The sequence below is a fragment of the Salvelinus namaycush genome, unplaced genomic scaffold, assembly GCF_016432855.1.
Source record: "Salvelinus namaycush isolate Seneca unplaced genomic scaffold, SaNama_1.0 Scaffold1260, whole genome shotgun sequence".
Classification (NCBI taxonomy): domain Eukaryota; kingdom Metazoa; phylum Chordata; class Actinopteri; order Salmoniformes; family Salmonidae; genus Salvelinus; species Salvelinus namaycush.
The window spans coordinates 45,066-62,500 of record NW_024057965.1 but is presented as its reverse complement, the minus strand read 5'-3'; the positions used below and the strand labels follow the sequence as shown (position 1 = coordinate 62,500).

Here is a 17,435-nt window from a genome sequence, read left to right as displayed (position 1 = left end):
TGGGTAGACAGCCTAGAGGCTGTGGTGGAGTCTGAGCGTGGGTAGACAGCCTAGAGGCTGTGGTGGAGTCTGGGCGTGGGTAGACAGCCTAGAGGCTGTGGTGGAGTGACAGGAACAGTGCTGTTGATAGTGGACGGTGGATCACCGTGAAGAACAAGGAAACACAACAAACGACCGGAAAATGTCTACAAACGTCTATATCGGTCTGGATTGGATGAGAGAGAGTCAGGGGGACGAGTGGGAGACGGGCACGGGATGGAACCCTACCTTCCGTGAACTTTGAACCCTGACCTCTGAACTACTATGGTGGGGGACACACAGAACATGCTCGAAAGTTTATTTATTATTTTTTATTAAAGAGGACCCAACTCGCTCCTGGAATCATCAATACATCTAGAAGAACAAGACAATGTTAATCAGAGAGAGGTTTGGAACGAGGGATGGGCGAAGATGGAGAGAGAGTGAGAGAAAGAGAAAGAGGGGTGAAGTAAGAGCATGAAGGTGATAGCGCTGGGTCCAGCACATACTTCAGTCTTCTCAACTTATTCTGAGTCCAGTGTGAGCTCCTTGATACACTTGATAAAGGATTCAGGATTCAAGGACTCAGTTGGAGATTTTGTAAAATGTCGATCGCCTATTTTCAAATTCCAAATTCAAAAGATCTGCGTCACAAATCATTGAAATACAAAAAGAGCCACTCTGGTGAAGTTAAACTCTTTCAGAAAAGTCAAGCAACATCTACACGAGGAAACTCTTCCAAAAGCCTTGTGTCAACCAGAAAAGTCAAGCAACCTCTACACGAGGAAACTCTTCCAAAAGCCTTGTGTCAACCAGAAAAGTCAAGCAGCCTCTACACGAGGAAACTCTTCCAAAAGCCTTGTGGCAACCAGAAAAGTCAAGCAACCTCTACACGAGGAAACTCTTCCAAAAGCCTTGTGTCAACCAGAAAAGTCAAGCAACCTCTACACGAGGAAACTCTTCCAAAAGCCTTGTGTCAACCAGAAAAGTCAAGCAACTTCTACACGAGGAAACTCTTCCAAAAGCCTTATATAGATAGATTATATAGATTAAAATATATAGATTCTGAAACCTGCCCATTCATCTGGGCTGTACCTTTACTGTACATACCCTAACTCAGACATTCTCTCACTCTGTCAACATTTTGACCATTTCAGTTACAACTGTGAGGAAAAGGTTTCCAAGCAACAGAAAAATAACAAGCTTGAGGTGACAGATTTAATGAAAGAAAAACGGTCCCGATATTCAACCGGTGAAACTCTCAGACTATAGATACCCTATAGATACACTATAGATACACTATAGATACACTATAGATAAACTATAGATACACTATAGATACACTATAGATAAACTATAGATACACTATATATACACTATAGATACACTATAGATAAACTATAGATACACTATAAACAGACTATAGATACACTATAGATACACTATATATACACTATAGATACACTATAGATAAACTATAGATACACTATAGATAAACTATAGATACACTATAGATAAACTATAGATACACTATAGATACACTATAGATAAACTATAGATACACTATAGATACACTATAAACAAACTATAGATAAACTATAGATACACTAAAGATACACTGTAAACAAACTATAGATACACTATAAACAAACTATAGATAAACTATAGATACACTATAAACAAACTATAGATACACTATAGATACACTATAGATACACTATAAACAAACTAAAGATAAACTATAGATACACTATAGATACACTATAAACAAACTAAAGATAAACTATAGATACACTATAGATACACTATAGATACACTATAAACAAACTATAGATACACTATAGATACACTATAGATACACTATAGATACACTATAGATACACTATAAACAAACTAAAGATAAACTATAGATACACTATAGATACACTATAAACAAACTAAAGATAAACTATAGATACACTATAGATACACTATAGATACACTATAAACAAACTATAGATACACTATAGATACACTATAGATACACTATAAACAAACTATAGATAAACTATAGATACACTATAAACAAACTATAGATAAACTATAGATACACTATAAACAAACTAAAGATAAACTATAGATAAACTATAGATACACTATAGATACACTATAGATACACTATAGATACACTATAAACAAACTAAAGATAAACTATAGATACACTATAGATACACTATAGATACACTATAAAAAAACTAAAGATAAACTATAGATACACTATAGATACACTATAGATACACTATAGATACACTATAGATACACTATAAACAAACTATAGATACACTATAGATACACTATAAACAAACTATAGATACACTATAGATACACTATAAACAGACTAAAGATAAACTATAGTGTCACACCCTGGCCTCTGTTATATTGATTTTCTTTATTAGTTTAGTTAGGTCAGGGTGTGACATGGGGGATGTTTGTGTGTTTTGTCTAGTTTAGGGTGTGTGTATTGTTTAAGGGGTTTTTAGTATGTATGGGGTTGTGTTCAGTGTAGGTGTTTAGGAAAGTCTATGGTTGCCTGATTTGGTTCTCAATCAGAGACAGCTGTTTATTGTTGTCTCTGATTGGGAGCCATATTTAAGGCAGCCATAGGCTTTAGGTGTTTGTGGGTAATTGTCTATGTTGAACGTTTGTAGCTTGTGTGTGCACTAACGTTTGTAGCTTCACGGTCGTTTGTTGTTTTGTTTTGTAAAAGTGTTCGTTTCGTGTTTCGTCATCTTTAATAAAAGAAGATGTCCTCATATCCCGCTGCGCCTTGGTCCGCTTATTATGACGATCGTGACATATAGATACACTATAAACAAACTATAGATACACTATAGATACACTATAGATACACTATAAACAGACTAAAGATAAACTATAGATACACTATAAACAGACTAAAGATAAACTATAGATACACTATAAACAGACTAAAGATAAACTATAGATACACTATAAACAAAATATAGATAAACTATAGATACACTATAAACAAACTATAGATAAACTATAGATACACTATAAACAAACTAAAGATAAACTATAGATACACTATAAACAAACAATAGATAAACTATAGATACACTATAAACAAACTAAAGATAAACTATAGATACACTATAAACAAACTATAGATAAACTATAGATACACTATAAACAAACTAAAGATAAACTATAGATACACTATAAACAGACTAAAGATAAACTATAGATACACTATAAACAAACTATAGATAAACTATAGATACACTATAAACAGACTAAAGATAAACTATAGATACACTATAAACAAACTATAGATAAACTATAGATACACTATAAACAGACTAAAGATAAATGTGTGAGTGACTGAATGTGTGTTAGAGGGTGTGAGTGACTGAATGTGTGTGAGAGGGTGTGAGTGACTGAATGTGTGTTAGAGGGTGTGAGTGACTGAATGTGTGTGAGAGGGTGTGAGTGACTGAATGTGTGTTAGAGGATGTGAGTGACTGAATGTGTGTTAGAGGGTGTGAGTGACTGAATGTGTGTTAGAGGGTGTGAGTGACTGAATGTGTGTGAGAGGGTGTGAGTGACTGAATGTGTGTTAGAGGGTGTGAGTGACTGAATGTGTGTGAGAGAGTGTGAGTGTCTGAATGTGTGTTCGTTCTGTGTGAGTGACTGAATGTGTGTTAGAGGGTGTGAGTGACTGAATGTGTGTTAGAGGGTGTGAGTGACTGAATGTGTGTTAGAGGGTGTGAGTGACTGAATGTGTGTGAGAGGGTGTGAGTGTCTGAATGTGTGTGAGAGGATGTGAGTGTCTGAATGTGTGTGAGAGGATGTGAGTGTCTGATTGTGTGTTCGTTCTGTGTGAGTGACTGAATGTGTGTTCGTTCTGTGTGAGTGACTGAATGTGTGTTCGTTCTGTGTGAGTGACTGAATGTGTGTGAGAGGATGTGAGTGTCTGAATGTGTGTTCGTTCTGTGTGAGTGACTGATTCTGTGTTCGTTCTGTGTGAGTGACTGAATGTGTGTTCGTTCTGTGTGAGTGACTGAATGTGTGTTAGAGGGTGTGAGTGTCCGAATGTGTGTGAGAGGGTCTGAGTGACTGAATGTGTGTGAGAGAGTGTGAGTGACTGAATGTGTGTTAGAGGGTGTGAGTGTCTGAATGTGTGTGAGAGGGTGTGAGTGACTGAATGTGTGTGAGAGGGTGTGAGTGTCTGAATGTGTGTTCGTTCTGTGTGAGTGACTGAATCTGTGTTAGAGGGTGTGAGTGACTGAATGTGTGTTAGAGGGTGTGAGTGACTGAATGTGTGTTAGAGGGTGTGAGTGACTGAATGTGTGTTAGAGGGTGTGAGTGACTGAATGTGTGTTCGTTCTGTGTGAGTGACTGAATGTGTGTGAGAGGATGTAAGTGACGGAATGTGTGTTAGAGGGTGTGAGTGACTGAATGTGTGTGAGAGGGTGTGAGCGTCTAAATGTGTGTGAGAGGATGTGAGTGACTGAATGTGTGTGAGAGAGTGTGAGTGACTGAATGTGTGTTCGTTCTGTGTGAGTGACTGAATGTGTGTTCGTTCTGTGTGAGTGACTGAATGTGTGTTAGAGGGTGTGAGTGACTGAATGTGTGTTAGAGGGTGTGAGTGACTGAATGTGTGTGAGAGGGTGTGAGTGACTGAATGTGTGTTAGAGGGTGTGAGTGACTGAATGTGTGTGAGAGAGTGTGAGTGTCTGAATGTGTGTTCGTTCTGTGTGAGTGACTGAATGTGTGTTAGAGGGTGTGAGTGACTGAATGTGTGTTAGAGGGTGTGAGTGACTGAATGTGTGTTAGAGGGTGTGAGTGACTGAATGTGTGTGAGAGGGTGTGAGTGTCTGAATGTGTGTGAGAGGATGTGAGTGTCTGAATGTGTGTGAGAGGATGTGAGTGTCTGATTGTGTGTTCGTTCTGTGTGAGTGACTGAATGTGTGTTCGTTCTGTGTGAGTGACTGAATGTGTGTTCGTTCTGTGTGAGTGACTGAATGTGTGTGAGAGGATGTGAGTGTCTGAATGTGTGTTCGTTCTGTGTGAGTGACTGATTCTGTGTTCGTTCTGTGTGAGTGACTGAATGTGTGTTCGTTCTGTGTGAGTGACTGAATGTGTGTTAGAGGGTGTGAGTGTCCGAATGTGTGTGAGAGGGTCTGAGTGACTGAATGTGTGTGAGAGAGTGTGAGTGACTGAATGTGTGTTAGAGGGTGTGAGTGTCTGAATGTGTGTGAGAGGGTGTGAGTGACTGAATGTGTGTGAGAGGGTGTGAGTGTCTGAATGTGTGTTCGTTCTGTGTGAGTGACTGAATCTGTGTTAGAGGGTGTGAGTGACTGAATGTGTGTTAGAGGGTGTGAGTGACTGAATGTGTGTTAGAGGGTGTGAGTGACTGAATGTGTGTTAGAGGGTGTGAGTGACTGAATGTGTGTTCGTTCTGTGTGAGTGACTGAATGTGTGTGAGAGGATGTAAGTGACGGAATGTGTGTTAGAGGGTGTGAGTGACTGAATGTGTGTGAGAGGGTGTGAGCGTCTAAATGTGTGTGAGAGGATGTGAGTGACTGAATGTGTGTGAGAGAGTGTGAGTGACTGAATGTGTGTTCGTTCTGTGTGAGTGACTGAATGTGTGTTCGTTCTGTGTGAGTGACTGAATGTGTGTTCGTTCTGTGTGAGTGACTGAATGTGTGTGAGAGGATGTGAGTGTCTGAATGTGTGTGAGAGGGTGTGAGTGACTGAATGTGTGTTCGTTCTGTGTGAGTGACTGAATGTGTGTTCGTTCTGTGTGAGTGACTGAATGTGTGTTCGTTCTGTGTGAGTGACTGAATGTGTGTGAGAGGGTGTGAGTGACTGAATGTGTGTGAGAGAGTGTGAGTGACTGAATGTGTGTTAGAGGGTGTGAGTGACTGAATGTGTGTGAGAGGATGTGAGTGTCTGAATGTGTGTGAGAGGGTGTGAGTGACTGAATGTGTGTGAGAGGGTGTGAGCGTCTGAATGTGTGTGAGAGGGTGTGAGTGACTGAATGTGTGTGAGAGAGTGTGAGTGACTGAATGTGTGTTAGAGGGTGTGAGTGACTGAATGTGTGTGAGAGAGTGTGAGTGACTGAATGTGTGTTCGTTCTGTGTGAGTGACTGAATGTGTGTTCGTTCTGTGTGAGTGACTGAATGTGTGTGAGAGGGTCTGAGTGACTGAATGTGTGTGAGAGAGTGTGAGCGTCTGAATGTGTGTGAGAGGATGTGAGTGACTGAATGTGTGTGAGAGAGTGTGAGTGTCTGAATGTGTGTGAGAGGGTGTGAGTGACTGAATGTGTGTGAGAGAGTGTGAGTGACTGAATGTGTGAGTGACTGAATGTGTGTTAGAGGGTGTGAGTGTCTGAATGTGTGTGAGAGAGTGTGAGTGACTGAATGTGTGAGTGACTGAATGTGTGAGTGACTGAATGTGTGTTAGAGGGTGTGAGTGTCTTAATGTGTGTGAGAGGGTGTGAGTGACTGAATGTGTGTGAGAGAGTGTGAGTGACTGAATGTGTGTTAGAGGGTGTGAGTGACTGAATGTGTGTGAGAGGGTGTGAGTGACTGAATGTGTGTGAGAGAGTGTGAGTGACTGAATGTGTGTTAGAGGGTGTGAGTGTCTGAATGTGTGTTAGAGGGTGTGAGTGTCTGAATGTGTGTGAGAGGTTGTGAGTGACTGAATGTGTGTGAGAGAGTGTGAGTGTCTGAATGTGTGTTCGTTCTGTGTGAGTGACTGAATGTGTGTTAGAGGGTGTGAGTGACTGAATGTGTGTTAGAGGGTGTGAGTGACTGAATGTGTGTGAGAGGGTCTGAGTGACTGAATGTGTGTGAGAGGGTGTGAGTGACTGAGTGTGTCTGAGTGACTGAATGTGTGTGAGTGACTGGTTAATGGTGACCACATCTCCAAGAGAAGCTCCATATCCATCTGTATTTCTCAAGAGTTGAACGAAAGCGTTCCCACTGTCATCTACCATCAATCAAATCATTTGATTACAAAATCTCAAAATGATCTTACATTTATCCACCAAAAGTATCCCTAAAGCCAATACGGCTTCTGAAATAACCACTCTTTCTCATGTCCAATGTTTGGGTTTCGAAGGCAGTGGAAACACTATAGAGAGAGGCGACATCGGGCGTCTGGTAACCCGTTCCTGTACAGCTGGATGGACGGTGGGGACAGATCTAGGATCAGCTGACCATCGTATAACCCTAACCCTTACTATATGGAGGAAGACATTAGATCAGACCCTAGATCAGCATCTAGCTACTTCCTAGTTTGGTTTGTAGTTCTACCTACCCCTCCGGCTGTACTACAACTACACGCAGGAAAGGAGTTGGTATATAGAAGGGGGCGTTACCTTCCCCTCACTCCACCCCTTTCCCTCTATCTCTGGAAGTACCACATCATGCAAGTCCCGCCCACTAGTACTCACTGGGCATGCTCCAAGGGGGCGGTCATAAGTATGCTGTCTACGATAGGCCAGGCAGGAAAAGGGGGCGGGGTGTCTATTCTACTAGACCAGCGCACCAACTCTGGTCCTGGAGAGAGACTCGTGTGTGTGGGTTTTTGCTCCAGCCCAGCACTAACACTTATCCAGGTTTAATAGTTACTGGTGGGCTGGAACCAAAGTAGCTCTCCAGGACCAGAATGGGTGACCACTGACCACCAGGCAACGAGAGGACAACTAGCGGGGAGACTGCAGGGAGAAAATAGAAAGAAAAAAGACTACAGTAGAAATAGCAGCGACTTCAGGTCTAGCGCGTTCCCTCAATCGCTTGGCTTTGGTCAAATCAAACTGAATCAAACCAAAACAAGCAGGACTCAGAAAGATGTGGAAAGACTACCGACCAGCCATCTCCTTCTCCTTACTCCGTCTCTTTTTCTCCATCCGTTTCAGTCTCTTCTCCTCCCTGCGCTTGGCCTCCTCGGCCTCCTGGCTGCGACGACACTTGTGGAAGTTCTCCACCACCACGCCCACGAACATGTTGAGCACGAAGAAGCTGACGATGAGCAGGAAGGAGATGAAGTAGAGGAGCATCCAGGGGTTGTGGTTCAGCTGCGGCTGGAGGAGGAGACACACGTTAACGAGCACTGTGGTGCCGTTCTAACTGAAAACGCTGTGTGTGTGTGTGTGTGTGTGTGTGTGTGTACACGTGTGTGCCTGTGTGTGTGTGTGTGTGTGTCTGTGTGTGTGTGTGTGACTGTGTGTGTCTCTATCCACCTAGAGAAGAACACACTACCAGATGCCAGGACACCGTCACACACCTACCTATCTGCTCCAGTCAACACTTTAAATTATAGATAGGAATGCATAAATCCCTGCATGAATAATTCAGTTTCGTTTTTAATACAAAACAGTATATCAGTAAAGCTATATGTATAAATAGACCCAGCGCCGTGGGCTGCACAGGGCATGTGGGAGAAGCAAGATGAGTGTTGGATGTTGGACAGTAAGCAGCTTAGAGAAGATCAATGACAAGTTCCTAAAGCACAGACAGAAATGCTGACATAAAAATCAAGACTCCTCTGCCTCTGGCCAACCCAGCCTTTGTTCTACAGCTGCTACTGTATCGCTAGGGAACAGAGTGTGTATGTGTATGTGTGCGTGTGTATATGTGTATATGTGTGTGTGTTTGTGTGTGTGTGTGCATGTGTATTTGTGCGTGTATGTGTGTGTGTGTGTGTGTGTGTGTGTGTGTGTGTGTGCGTGTGCGTGTGCGTGTGCGTGCGCGTGTATGTGTGTGTGCGTGTGCGTGTGTGTGTATATATTTTCCCACGTTATCAGGACCACAATGTCCTGACAAGTCACCAGAATAGAAAATAAAAAGTCAGGACTTTTTTCATGTCCTGAATTTGTAAACAAGCTATTTTATGCTTAAGTTAGGGTTAGGGTTAACGTTTTGGGGTTAGGGTTTGGAGTTAAGGTTAGGGTTAGGTGTTATGGAAAATAGGATGTTGAGTGGGAATCCATTTTTACTCCCCATAAAGTCCTGAAGTGTGTGAGTGTGCGTGTGGCTTTCTGTACATATTCTGTTTACATATTTTCCATTACTCATGTCATATGTATATACTGTATTCTATTCTACTGTATCTTATTCTATGCCGCTCTGACATTGCTCATCCATATATTTATATATTCTTAAATCCATTACTATACTTATATTTGTGTGTATTGTTGTGAAATTGTTGGATATTACCGTTAGATATTACTGCACAGTTAGAGCAGCATTTCACTACACCCACAATAACATCTGCTAAACATGTATGTGACAAATAACATTTGATTTAATTTGACATGTTTGAGAGCACAAGGAGAAAGGGGACTTGGGTGTGATCATGATGAGTTAAGTCAGTGTGTGTTGATGCTACAGTTTATTAGCATAGGAATTAATGAAACAAACATCGGCTTGTTTTGAGGGCAAATGTAGAACTTATTATTTTTAAATCATTACCGTCTAATTCATCACTAGGTGTGTTTATTTAATAAAAATACCTCCAAAAATAAAATGTTTTATCATTCATTTCCTTGGGCCTCCTTTGCATAAGTCTGATAGTGTGGGGGTTAGGAAACAAATTTGAAGATATTTACATACACAGATCTGATTGGCTGATAGGATGGTCTAGAGCCCACCCCTTACAGAGATGAACAGTCATTGGTGTATTATTCTGTCGGTCAAAACGCCCATTCCACATGAACAGGCTGAAATTCCAGGAATTTTTTTCAAACAGCTTTTAAAACTTCTTTGGGACTGGGAGGCAGTATTGAGTAGTTTGGATGAATAGGGTGACCAGAGTAAACTGCCTGCTTCTCAGGCCCAGAAGCTAGAATATGCATATAATTAGTATATTTGGATAGAAAATACTCTGAAGTTTATAAAACTGTTTGAATGATGTCTGTGAGTATAACAGAACCCATATGTCAGGCAAAAACCTGAGAAAAAATCCAACCTGGAAGTGGAAAATCTGAGGTTTGTAGGTTTTCAAGTCTTTGCCTATCCAATATACAGTGTAAAATTTGGTCCGATTGCATTAACTAAGGCTTCCACTAGATTTCAACAGTCTTTAGAACCTTGTTTCAGGCTTCTACTGTGAAGGGGGGCGAATAAGAGCTGTTTGACTAAGGGGTCTGGCAGAATGCCATGAGCTCAGTCAGGCGTGCGCCCGTGAGAGCTAGCTGCGTTCCTTTTCCTTTCTAAAGACAAAGGAATTGTCCGGTTGGAATATTATTGAAGATTTATGATAAAAAACATCCCCAAGATTGATTCTATACATCGTTTGACATGTTTCTACAAACGTTAATGGAACTTTTTTGACTTTTCATCTGGACCTAGTGCCTGCGCATCGTGCATTTGGATTACTGGACTAAACACGTGAACAAAAAGGAGGTATTTGGACCTAAATTATGGACTTTATCGAACAAGACAAACATTTATTGTGGAACTGGGATTCCTGGGAGTGCATTCCGATGAAGATCATCAAAGGTAAGTGAATATTTATAATGCTATTTCTGAGTTTTGTGACACCTCTGCTTGGTTGAAAAATGGCTGTATGTTTGTCTGTGGCTAGGCACTGACCTAACATAATTGCATGGTGTGCTTTTACCGTAAAGTTTTTTTCAAATCTGACACAGCTTATCTTTATTCGTATGTTTAACACTTGTATCGTTTATCAATGTTTATGATGAGTATTTCTGTAATTTGATGTGGCTCTCTGCACTTTCACCGGATGTTTGTTTGAGACAATGCATTTCTGAACATAACGCACCAATTTCAAATGAGGTTTTTGGACATAGAGATGAACATTATCGAACAAAACACACATTTATTGTCTAACATGGCGTCCTGGGAGTGCCATCCGGTGAAGATCATCAAAGGTTAGTGATTCATTTTAACGCTATTTCTGTCTTTTGTGACACCTCTCCTTCTTTGGAAAATGGCTGTATGGTTTTCTGTGACTAGGCTCTGACCTAACATAATCGCAAGGTGTGCTTTCGCCGTTGTAATCAGACACTGTGACTGGATTAACAAGAAGTTTATCTTTAAAATGGTGTGTAATACTTGTATGTTTGAGGAATTTTAATTATGAGAGTTCTGTTGTTTGAATTTGGCGCCCTGCAATTTCACTGGCTGGTGGCGAGGTGGGATGCTAGCATATCCCAGAGAGGTTTTAAACAAAAAGTTATTTTCATAATTTTCACAATTTCAGTGTTATTTCGATCTCCTAGTGTGGAATTTCATCAAATAAAAAATGGAAGATCACATTTTTTACTACATTCCCCCTTTAAGAAAGATGTAGCACTTTCTTATCTCAGGAATGTCTTACCTTCTGCAAGGATCAGTTAGATGGTTTCTTTGAACCTGTGTATATAAATTGTATCGCGTGTGTGTGTGTGTCTGTTGTATACCTGTTGGTCGACTCCCACTGCATCTAATCCATCATACATGATATCAACCCAACCATCCTTAGAGGCCAGCACGAACAGAGACATCAGAGCCTGGCGAGAGAGGGAGAACTTCATACATTTACCTCATTTAGCAGACACTCGTATCCAGAGTGACTTACAGGAGCAATTAGGGTTAAGTGCATTGCTCAAGCGCACATTGTCACATTTGTCGGCTCGGGATTCAAACATTTCAGTTACTGGCCCAACGCTCCTAACCGCTATGCTACCTACAATAGGTTGTGATACCATCACAAGCATCAGTCACAAACAAGGTTTCCACTAGGGCAGTTTAGAAAGAAAGTAGTGGAGATACAACCCTCTGGTTGTGTTGTGAATGGTACCTGTGTCTGGTTGTGTTGAGAATGGTACCTGTGTCTGGTCGTGTTGTGAATGGTACCTGTGTCTGGTTGTGAATGGTACCTGTGTCTGGTTGTGAATGGTACCTGTGTCTGGTTGTGAATGGTACCTGTGTCTGGTTGTGTTGTGAATGGTACCTGTGTCTGGTTGTGAATGGTACCTGTGTCTGGTTGTGAATGGTACCTGTGTCTGGTCGTGTTGTGAATGGTACCTGTGTCTGGTTGTGTTGTGAATGGTACCTGTGTCTGGTTGTGAATGGTACCTGTGTCTGGTTGTGAATGGTACCTGTGTCTGGTTGTGTTGTGAATGGTACCTGTGTCTGGTCGTGTTGTGAATGGTACCTGTGTCTGGTTGTGAATGGTACCTGTGTCTGGTTGTGAATGGTACCTGTGTCTGGTTGTGTTGTGAATGGTACCTGTGTCTGGTCGTGTTGTGAATGGTACTTGTGTCTGGTCGTGTTGTGAATGGTACTTGTGTCTGGTCGTGTTGTGAATGGTACTTGTGTCTGGTCGTGTTGTGAATGGTACCTGTGTCTGGTTGTGTTGTGAATGGTACCTGTGTCTGGTCGTGTTGTGAATGGTACTTGTGTCTGGTCGTGTTGTGAATGGTACCTGTGTCTGGTCGTGTTGTGAATGGTACCTGTGTCTGGTCGTGTTGTGAATGGTACCTGTGTCTGGTCGTGTTGTGAATGGTACCTGTGTCTGGTCGTGTTGTGAATGGTACCTGTGTCTGGTCGTGTTGTGAATGGTACCTGTGTCTGGTCGTGTTGTGAATGGTACTTGTGTCTGGTCGTGTTGTGAATGGTACCTGTGTCTGGTTGTGTTGGGAATGGTACCTGTGTCTGGTCGTGTTGTGAATGGTACCTGTGTCTGGTCGTGTTGGGAATGGTACCTGTGTCTGGGTGTGTTGTGAATGGTACCTGTGTCTGGTCGTGTTGGGAATGGTACCTGTGTCTGGTTGTGAATGGTACCTGTGTCTGGTTGTGAATGGTACCTGTGTCTGGTCGTGTTGTGAATGGTACTTGTGTCTGGTCGTGTTGTGAATGGTACCTGTGTCTGGTTGTGAAGGGTACCTGTGTCTGGTTGTGTTGTGAATGGTACCTGTGTCTGGTTGTGTTGGGAATGGTACCTGTGTCTGGTCGTGTTGTGAATGGTACCTGTGTCTGGTTGTGTTGTGAATGGTACCTGTGTCTGGTTGTGTTGTGAATGGTACCTGTGTCTGGTTGTGAATGGTACCTGTGTCTGGTTGTGAATGGTACCTGTGTCTGGTCGTGTTGTGAATGGTACCTGTGTCTGGTTGTGAATGGTACCTGTGTCTGGTTGTGAATGGTACCTGTGTCTGGTTGTGTTGTGAATGGTACCTGTGTCTGGTCGTGTTGTGAATGGTACCTGTGTCTGGTTGTGAATGGTACCTGTGTCTGGTTGTGAATGGTACCTGTGTCTGGTCGTGTTGTGAACGGTACCTGTGTCTGGTCGTGTTGTGAATGGTACCTGTGTCTGGTTGTGAATGGTACCTGTGTCTGGTTGTGTTGTGAATGGTACCTGTGTCTGGTTGTGTTGTGAATGGTACCTGTGTCTGGTCGTGTTGTGAATGGTACCTGTGTCTGGTTGTGAATGGTACCTGTGTCTGGTCGTGTTGGGAATGGTACCTGTGTCTGGTTGTGTTGAGAATGGTACCTGTGTCTGGTCGTGTTGTGACTGGTACCTGTGTCTGGTTGTGAATGGTACCTGTGTCTGGTCGTGTTGTGACTGGTACCTGTGTCTGGTTGTGAATGGTACCTGTGTCTGGTTGTGTTGTGAATGGTACCTGTGTCTGGTCGTGAATGGTACCTGTGTCTGGTTGTATTGTGAATGGTACCTGTGTCTGGTCGTGTTGTGAATGGTACCTGTGTCTGGTTGTGTTGAGAATGGTACCTGTGTCTGGTTGTGTTGAGAATGGTACCTGTGTCTGGTTGTGTTGTGAATGGTACCTGTGTCTGGTTGTGAATGGTACCTGTGTCTGGTCGTGTTGTGAATGGTACCTGTGTCTGGTCGTGTTGTGAATGGTACCTGTGTCTGGTCGTGTTGGGAATGGTACCTGTGTCTGGTCGTGTTGGGAATGGTACCTGTGTCTGGTTGTGTTGAGAATGGTACCTGTGTCTGGTTGTGTTGTGAATGGTACCTGTGTCTGGTCGTGTTGGGAATGGTACCTGTGTCTGGTTGTGAATGGTACCTGTGTCTGGTTGTGAATGGTACCTGTGTCTGGTCGTGTTGTGAATGGTACCTGTGTCTGGTTGTGAATGGTACCTGTGTCTGGTCGTGTTGTGAATGGTACCTGTGTCTGGTTGTGTTGTGAATGGTACCTGTGTCTGGTCGTGTTGTGAATGGTACCTGTGTCTGGTCGTGTTGTGAATGGTACCTGTGTCTGGTTGTGTTGTGAATGGTACCTGTGTCTGGTCGTGTTGTGAATGGTACCTGTGTCTGGTCGTGTTGGGAATGGTACCTGTGTCTGGTTGTGAATGGTACCTGTGTCTGGTTGTGAATGGTACCTGTGTCTGGTTGTGAATGGTACCTGTGTCTGGTTGTGAATGGTACCTGTGTCTGGTTGTGTTGTGAATGGTACCTGTGTCTGGTTGTGTTGTGAATGGTACCTGTGTCTGGTCGTGTTGTGAATGGTACCTGTGTCCGGTTGTGTTGAGAATGGTACCTGTGTCTGGTTGTGTTGTGAATGGTACCTGTGTCTGGTTGTGTTGTGAATGGTACCTGTGTCTGGTTGTGTTGTGAATGGTACCTGTGTCTGGTCGTGTTGTGAATGGTACCTGTGTCTGGTCGTGTTGTGAATGGTACCTGTGTCTGGTCGTGTTGTGAATGGTACCTGTGTCTGGTTGTGTTGTGAATGGTACTTGTGTCTGGTTGTGTTGTGAATGGTACCTGTGTCTGGTTGTGTTGTGAATGGTACCTGTGTCTGGTTGTGTTGTGAATGGTACCTGTGTCTGGTTGTGTTGTGAATGGTACCTGTGTCTGGTCGTGTTGTGAATGGTACCTGTGTCTGGTCGTGTTGTGAATGGTACCTGTGTCTGGTTGTGTTGTGAATGGTACCTGTGTCTGGTTGTGTTGTGAATGGTACCTGTGTCTGGTCGTGTTGTGAATGGTACCTGTGTCTGGTCGTGTTGTGAATGGTACCTGTGTCTGGTCGTGTTGTGAATGGTACCTGTGTCTGGTCGTGTTGTGAATGGTACCTGTGTCTGGTTGTGAATGGTACCTGTGCCAGGTTGTCAAAGTTGTACTGCTGTCTGACCCACTTGTAGTTGGCCATCATGCAGTCTGACTTGTTAGTGACGTTTCTCACGTCCTCTCCCTGACACGCAAAGAACTTCCCCTTGAAGAGCTGCAGAGAGAAAACACACACACACACACACACACACACACACACACACACACACACACACACACACACACACACACACACACACACACACACACACACACACACACACACACACACACACACACACACACACACACACACACACACACCGTGGTCACACTAATGCCACCTTTATGGTAAATTCCAATTGGTCTTCAGGCCATATCCCATGAGAGGATTCCGTAGTGACCTTGCATGTCCTCTCGTGATTGGTAGCATGTAACTCATGCACACACGCAGACACACACAAGCACATACACACAGGTGACATATTTTTGTGACTCCAAGGACACACCGAACATTAAGTGTGAATTGGCCAGCGGGCTAACGACCACATCTTATCCATCTCTACGACTTGACAAGCAGGGTTGAGCCCTCACACCTTAGTTATATCGTGGAAACCACCTAGAAGAGCTATTTCCTGCTGATGTACGACCTAAGAGCCCTGGCAGGGGGTGAATGGAGAAGAGGGTGCTTATGCGTAATGGCATATTAGCCACTTGTCAGTTCCAACATTGTCACTGTCAGGAGGAGAGACGGGTGTGTGGAAAGAGCCCAGAATAACCCTTAATTCCAAAGGTATTAAGGTGTGAAAACTGACTTGAAAGAAACATTTCCCTGATATTGGATTGGTTGATATTGTTTTGGGAAAATGTATAACATGCTAGGCCTTTTTGTATGGGTTGCAAAAATGTTTCCGATCTCACCTGTACTCCCAGGATACCAAAGATGATGAAGAAGGCGCAGCAGATGACCACAATGTTCCCTATGGGCTTTAGAGACGACATCAGAGTCTCCACTACCAGCTTCAGACCTGGGGCCCTGCTGATCACACTGGATGAGAGAGACAGAAACACACCGTGAGACTCGGGAGACTGAGGAAGAGTGCAGGAGAGAGAGAGAGAGAGAGAGAAACACAATGTTAGACTGGGAAGACTGAGGAAGAGTGCAGGAGAGAGAGAGAGAGAGAGAGAAACACAATGTTAGACTGGGAAGACTGAGGAAGAGTGCAGGAGAGAGAGAGAGAGAGAGAGAGAGAGAGAGAGAGAGAAACACAATGTTAGACTGGGGAGACTGAGGAAGAGTGCAGGAGAGAGAGAGAGAGAGAAACACAATGTTAGACTGGGAGACTGAGGAAGAGTGCAGGAGAGAGAGAGAGAGAGGGAGAGAGAGAGAGAGAGAGCGAGAGAAAGAGAGAGAGTTGTTAAGGTCAATTACAGAGCAGCCAGCCCAGATGGAGACGCATGTGGCTCTCCCTCCCCCTCTTCCCCTTCCTTTCTCCTTCCTCCCTCCCCCATTTCATTCTTCACCCCTCCCTCCTTCCTGTCACAGGGCATCAGTGACAGTCAATTGCCCTCATCCCTCCAGTACCTCACCTGACCTCACCTCTCTCTCTTCACTGTCTCTCCACCATACTGTCTGTCTGCCTCTGCCTGCCTCTGCCTGCCTCTGCCTGCCTCTGCCTGCCTCTGCCTGCCTCTGCCTGCCTCTGTCTGCCTCTGTCTGCCTCTGTCTGCCTCTGTCTGCCTCTGTCTGCCTCTGTCTGCCTCTACTTGTTTTTGAGCCTTTCACAGTATATATCTGTAACTATCTAGCATGCTGAGCTCAGCTTTGTCTTCAGTCCAGTCGTTCTTATGTTTGTAGTTCTTATTCGGGGAGTGAGGCGCAGGGAGTGAGAGGAAGTCAATAACTCATTAAGAGAAGGACTGAGACAGGATATATGGAGGATATGGGGATAAGGCTGAGACGTGGGCTGACTGAGACTAGATCAATAACACTGATATTTGCAAATATACATTATATATGCATTCATCTATAGCTGGGTGAGAACAACCACATAGCAAAATCCTAGCAAGTAAGGTACCTACAAGCAAAGTCAGTGTTAGTGAAAATATGATTAGTCGTGGGGGGTTATTTATCATTGTCGTTTCAGAAGATTTTGGAAGATGGGCAGGAACTCTGCTGTCCTAGCTTCAGGGGAAATCTGAGAAAAGAAGAACTGTCACTGGCCTGAGTGGGAGCTGACCTCCGTAGGACGGCCAAGACACCAGAGGTGGCAGAATGGAGACCTCGGGTTGGAATGTAGGGTTTGAGCATTAGCCTGACGGTAGAGAGGCGCAGTTCCCCTTGCAACTCAATAGGCAAGTACTATGGTCTTGTAGTGGACATGAGCTTTGAA

At 43.5% G+C, this 17,435-nt stretch overlaps 1 protein-coding gene across 1 annotated transcript in view; it reads right to left on the bottom strand.

Annotated features, from left to right (window-relative positions):
• Nucleotides 1-7,661: 7,661 nt before the first annotated feature.
• The window catches only part of LOC120036238 (voltage-dependent T-type calcium channel subunit alpha-1G-like), a gene marked incomplete at both ends in the record, with an annotated part of 47,062 nt that continues 37,288 nt past the window's right edge, over nt 7,662-17,435 (bottom strand). Inside the window, 5 exons of the mRNA XM_038982718.1 lie at nt 7,662-7,747; nt 7,900-8,113; nt 11,456-11,545; nt 15,092-15,217; nt 15,964-16,090. Of these exons, the coding sequence (XP_038838646.1) occupies nt 7,662-7,747; nt 7,900-8,113; nt 11,456-11,545; nt 15,092-15,217; nt 15,964-16,090 (643 nt within the window). The remainder of the gene's footprint in view (nt 7,748-7,899; nt 8,114-11,455; nt 11,546-15,091; nt 15,218-15,963; nt 16,091-17,435) is intronic.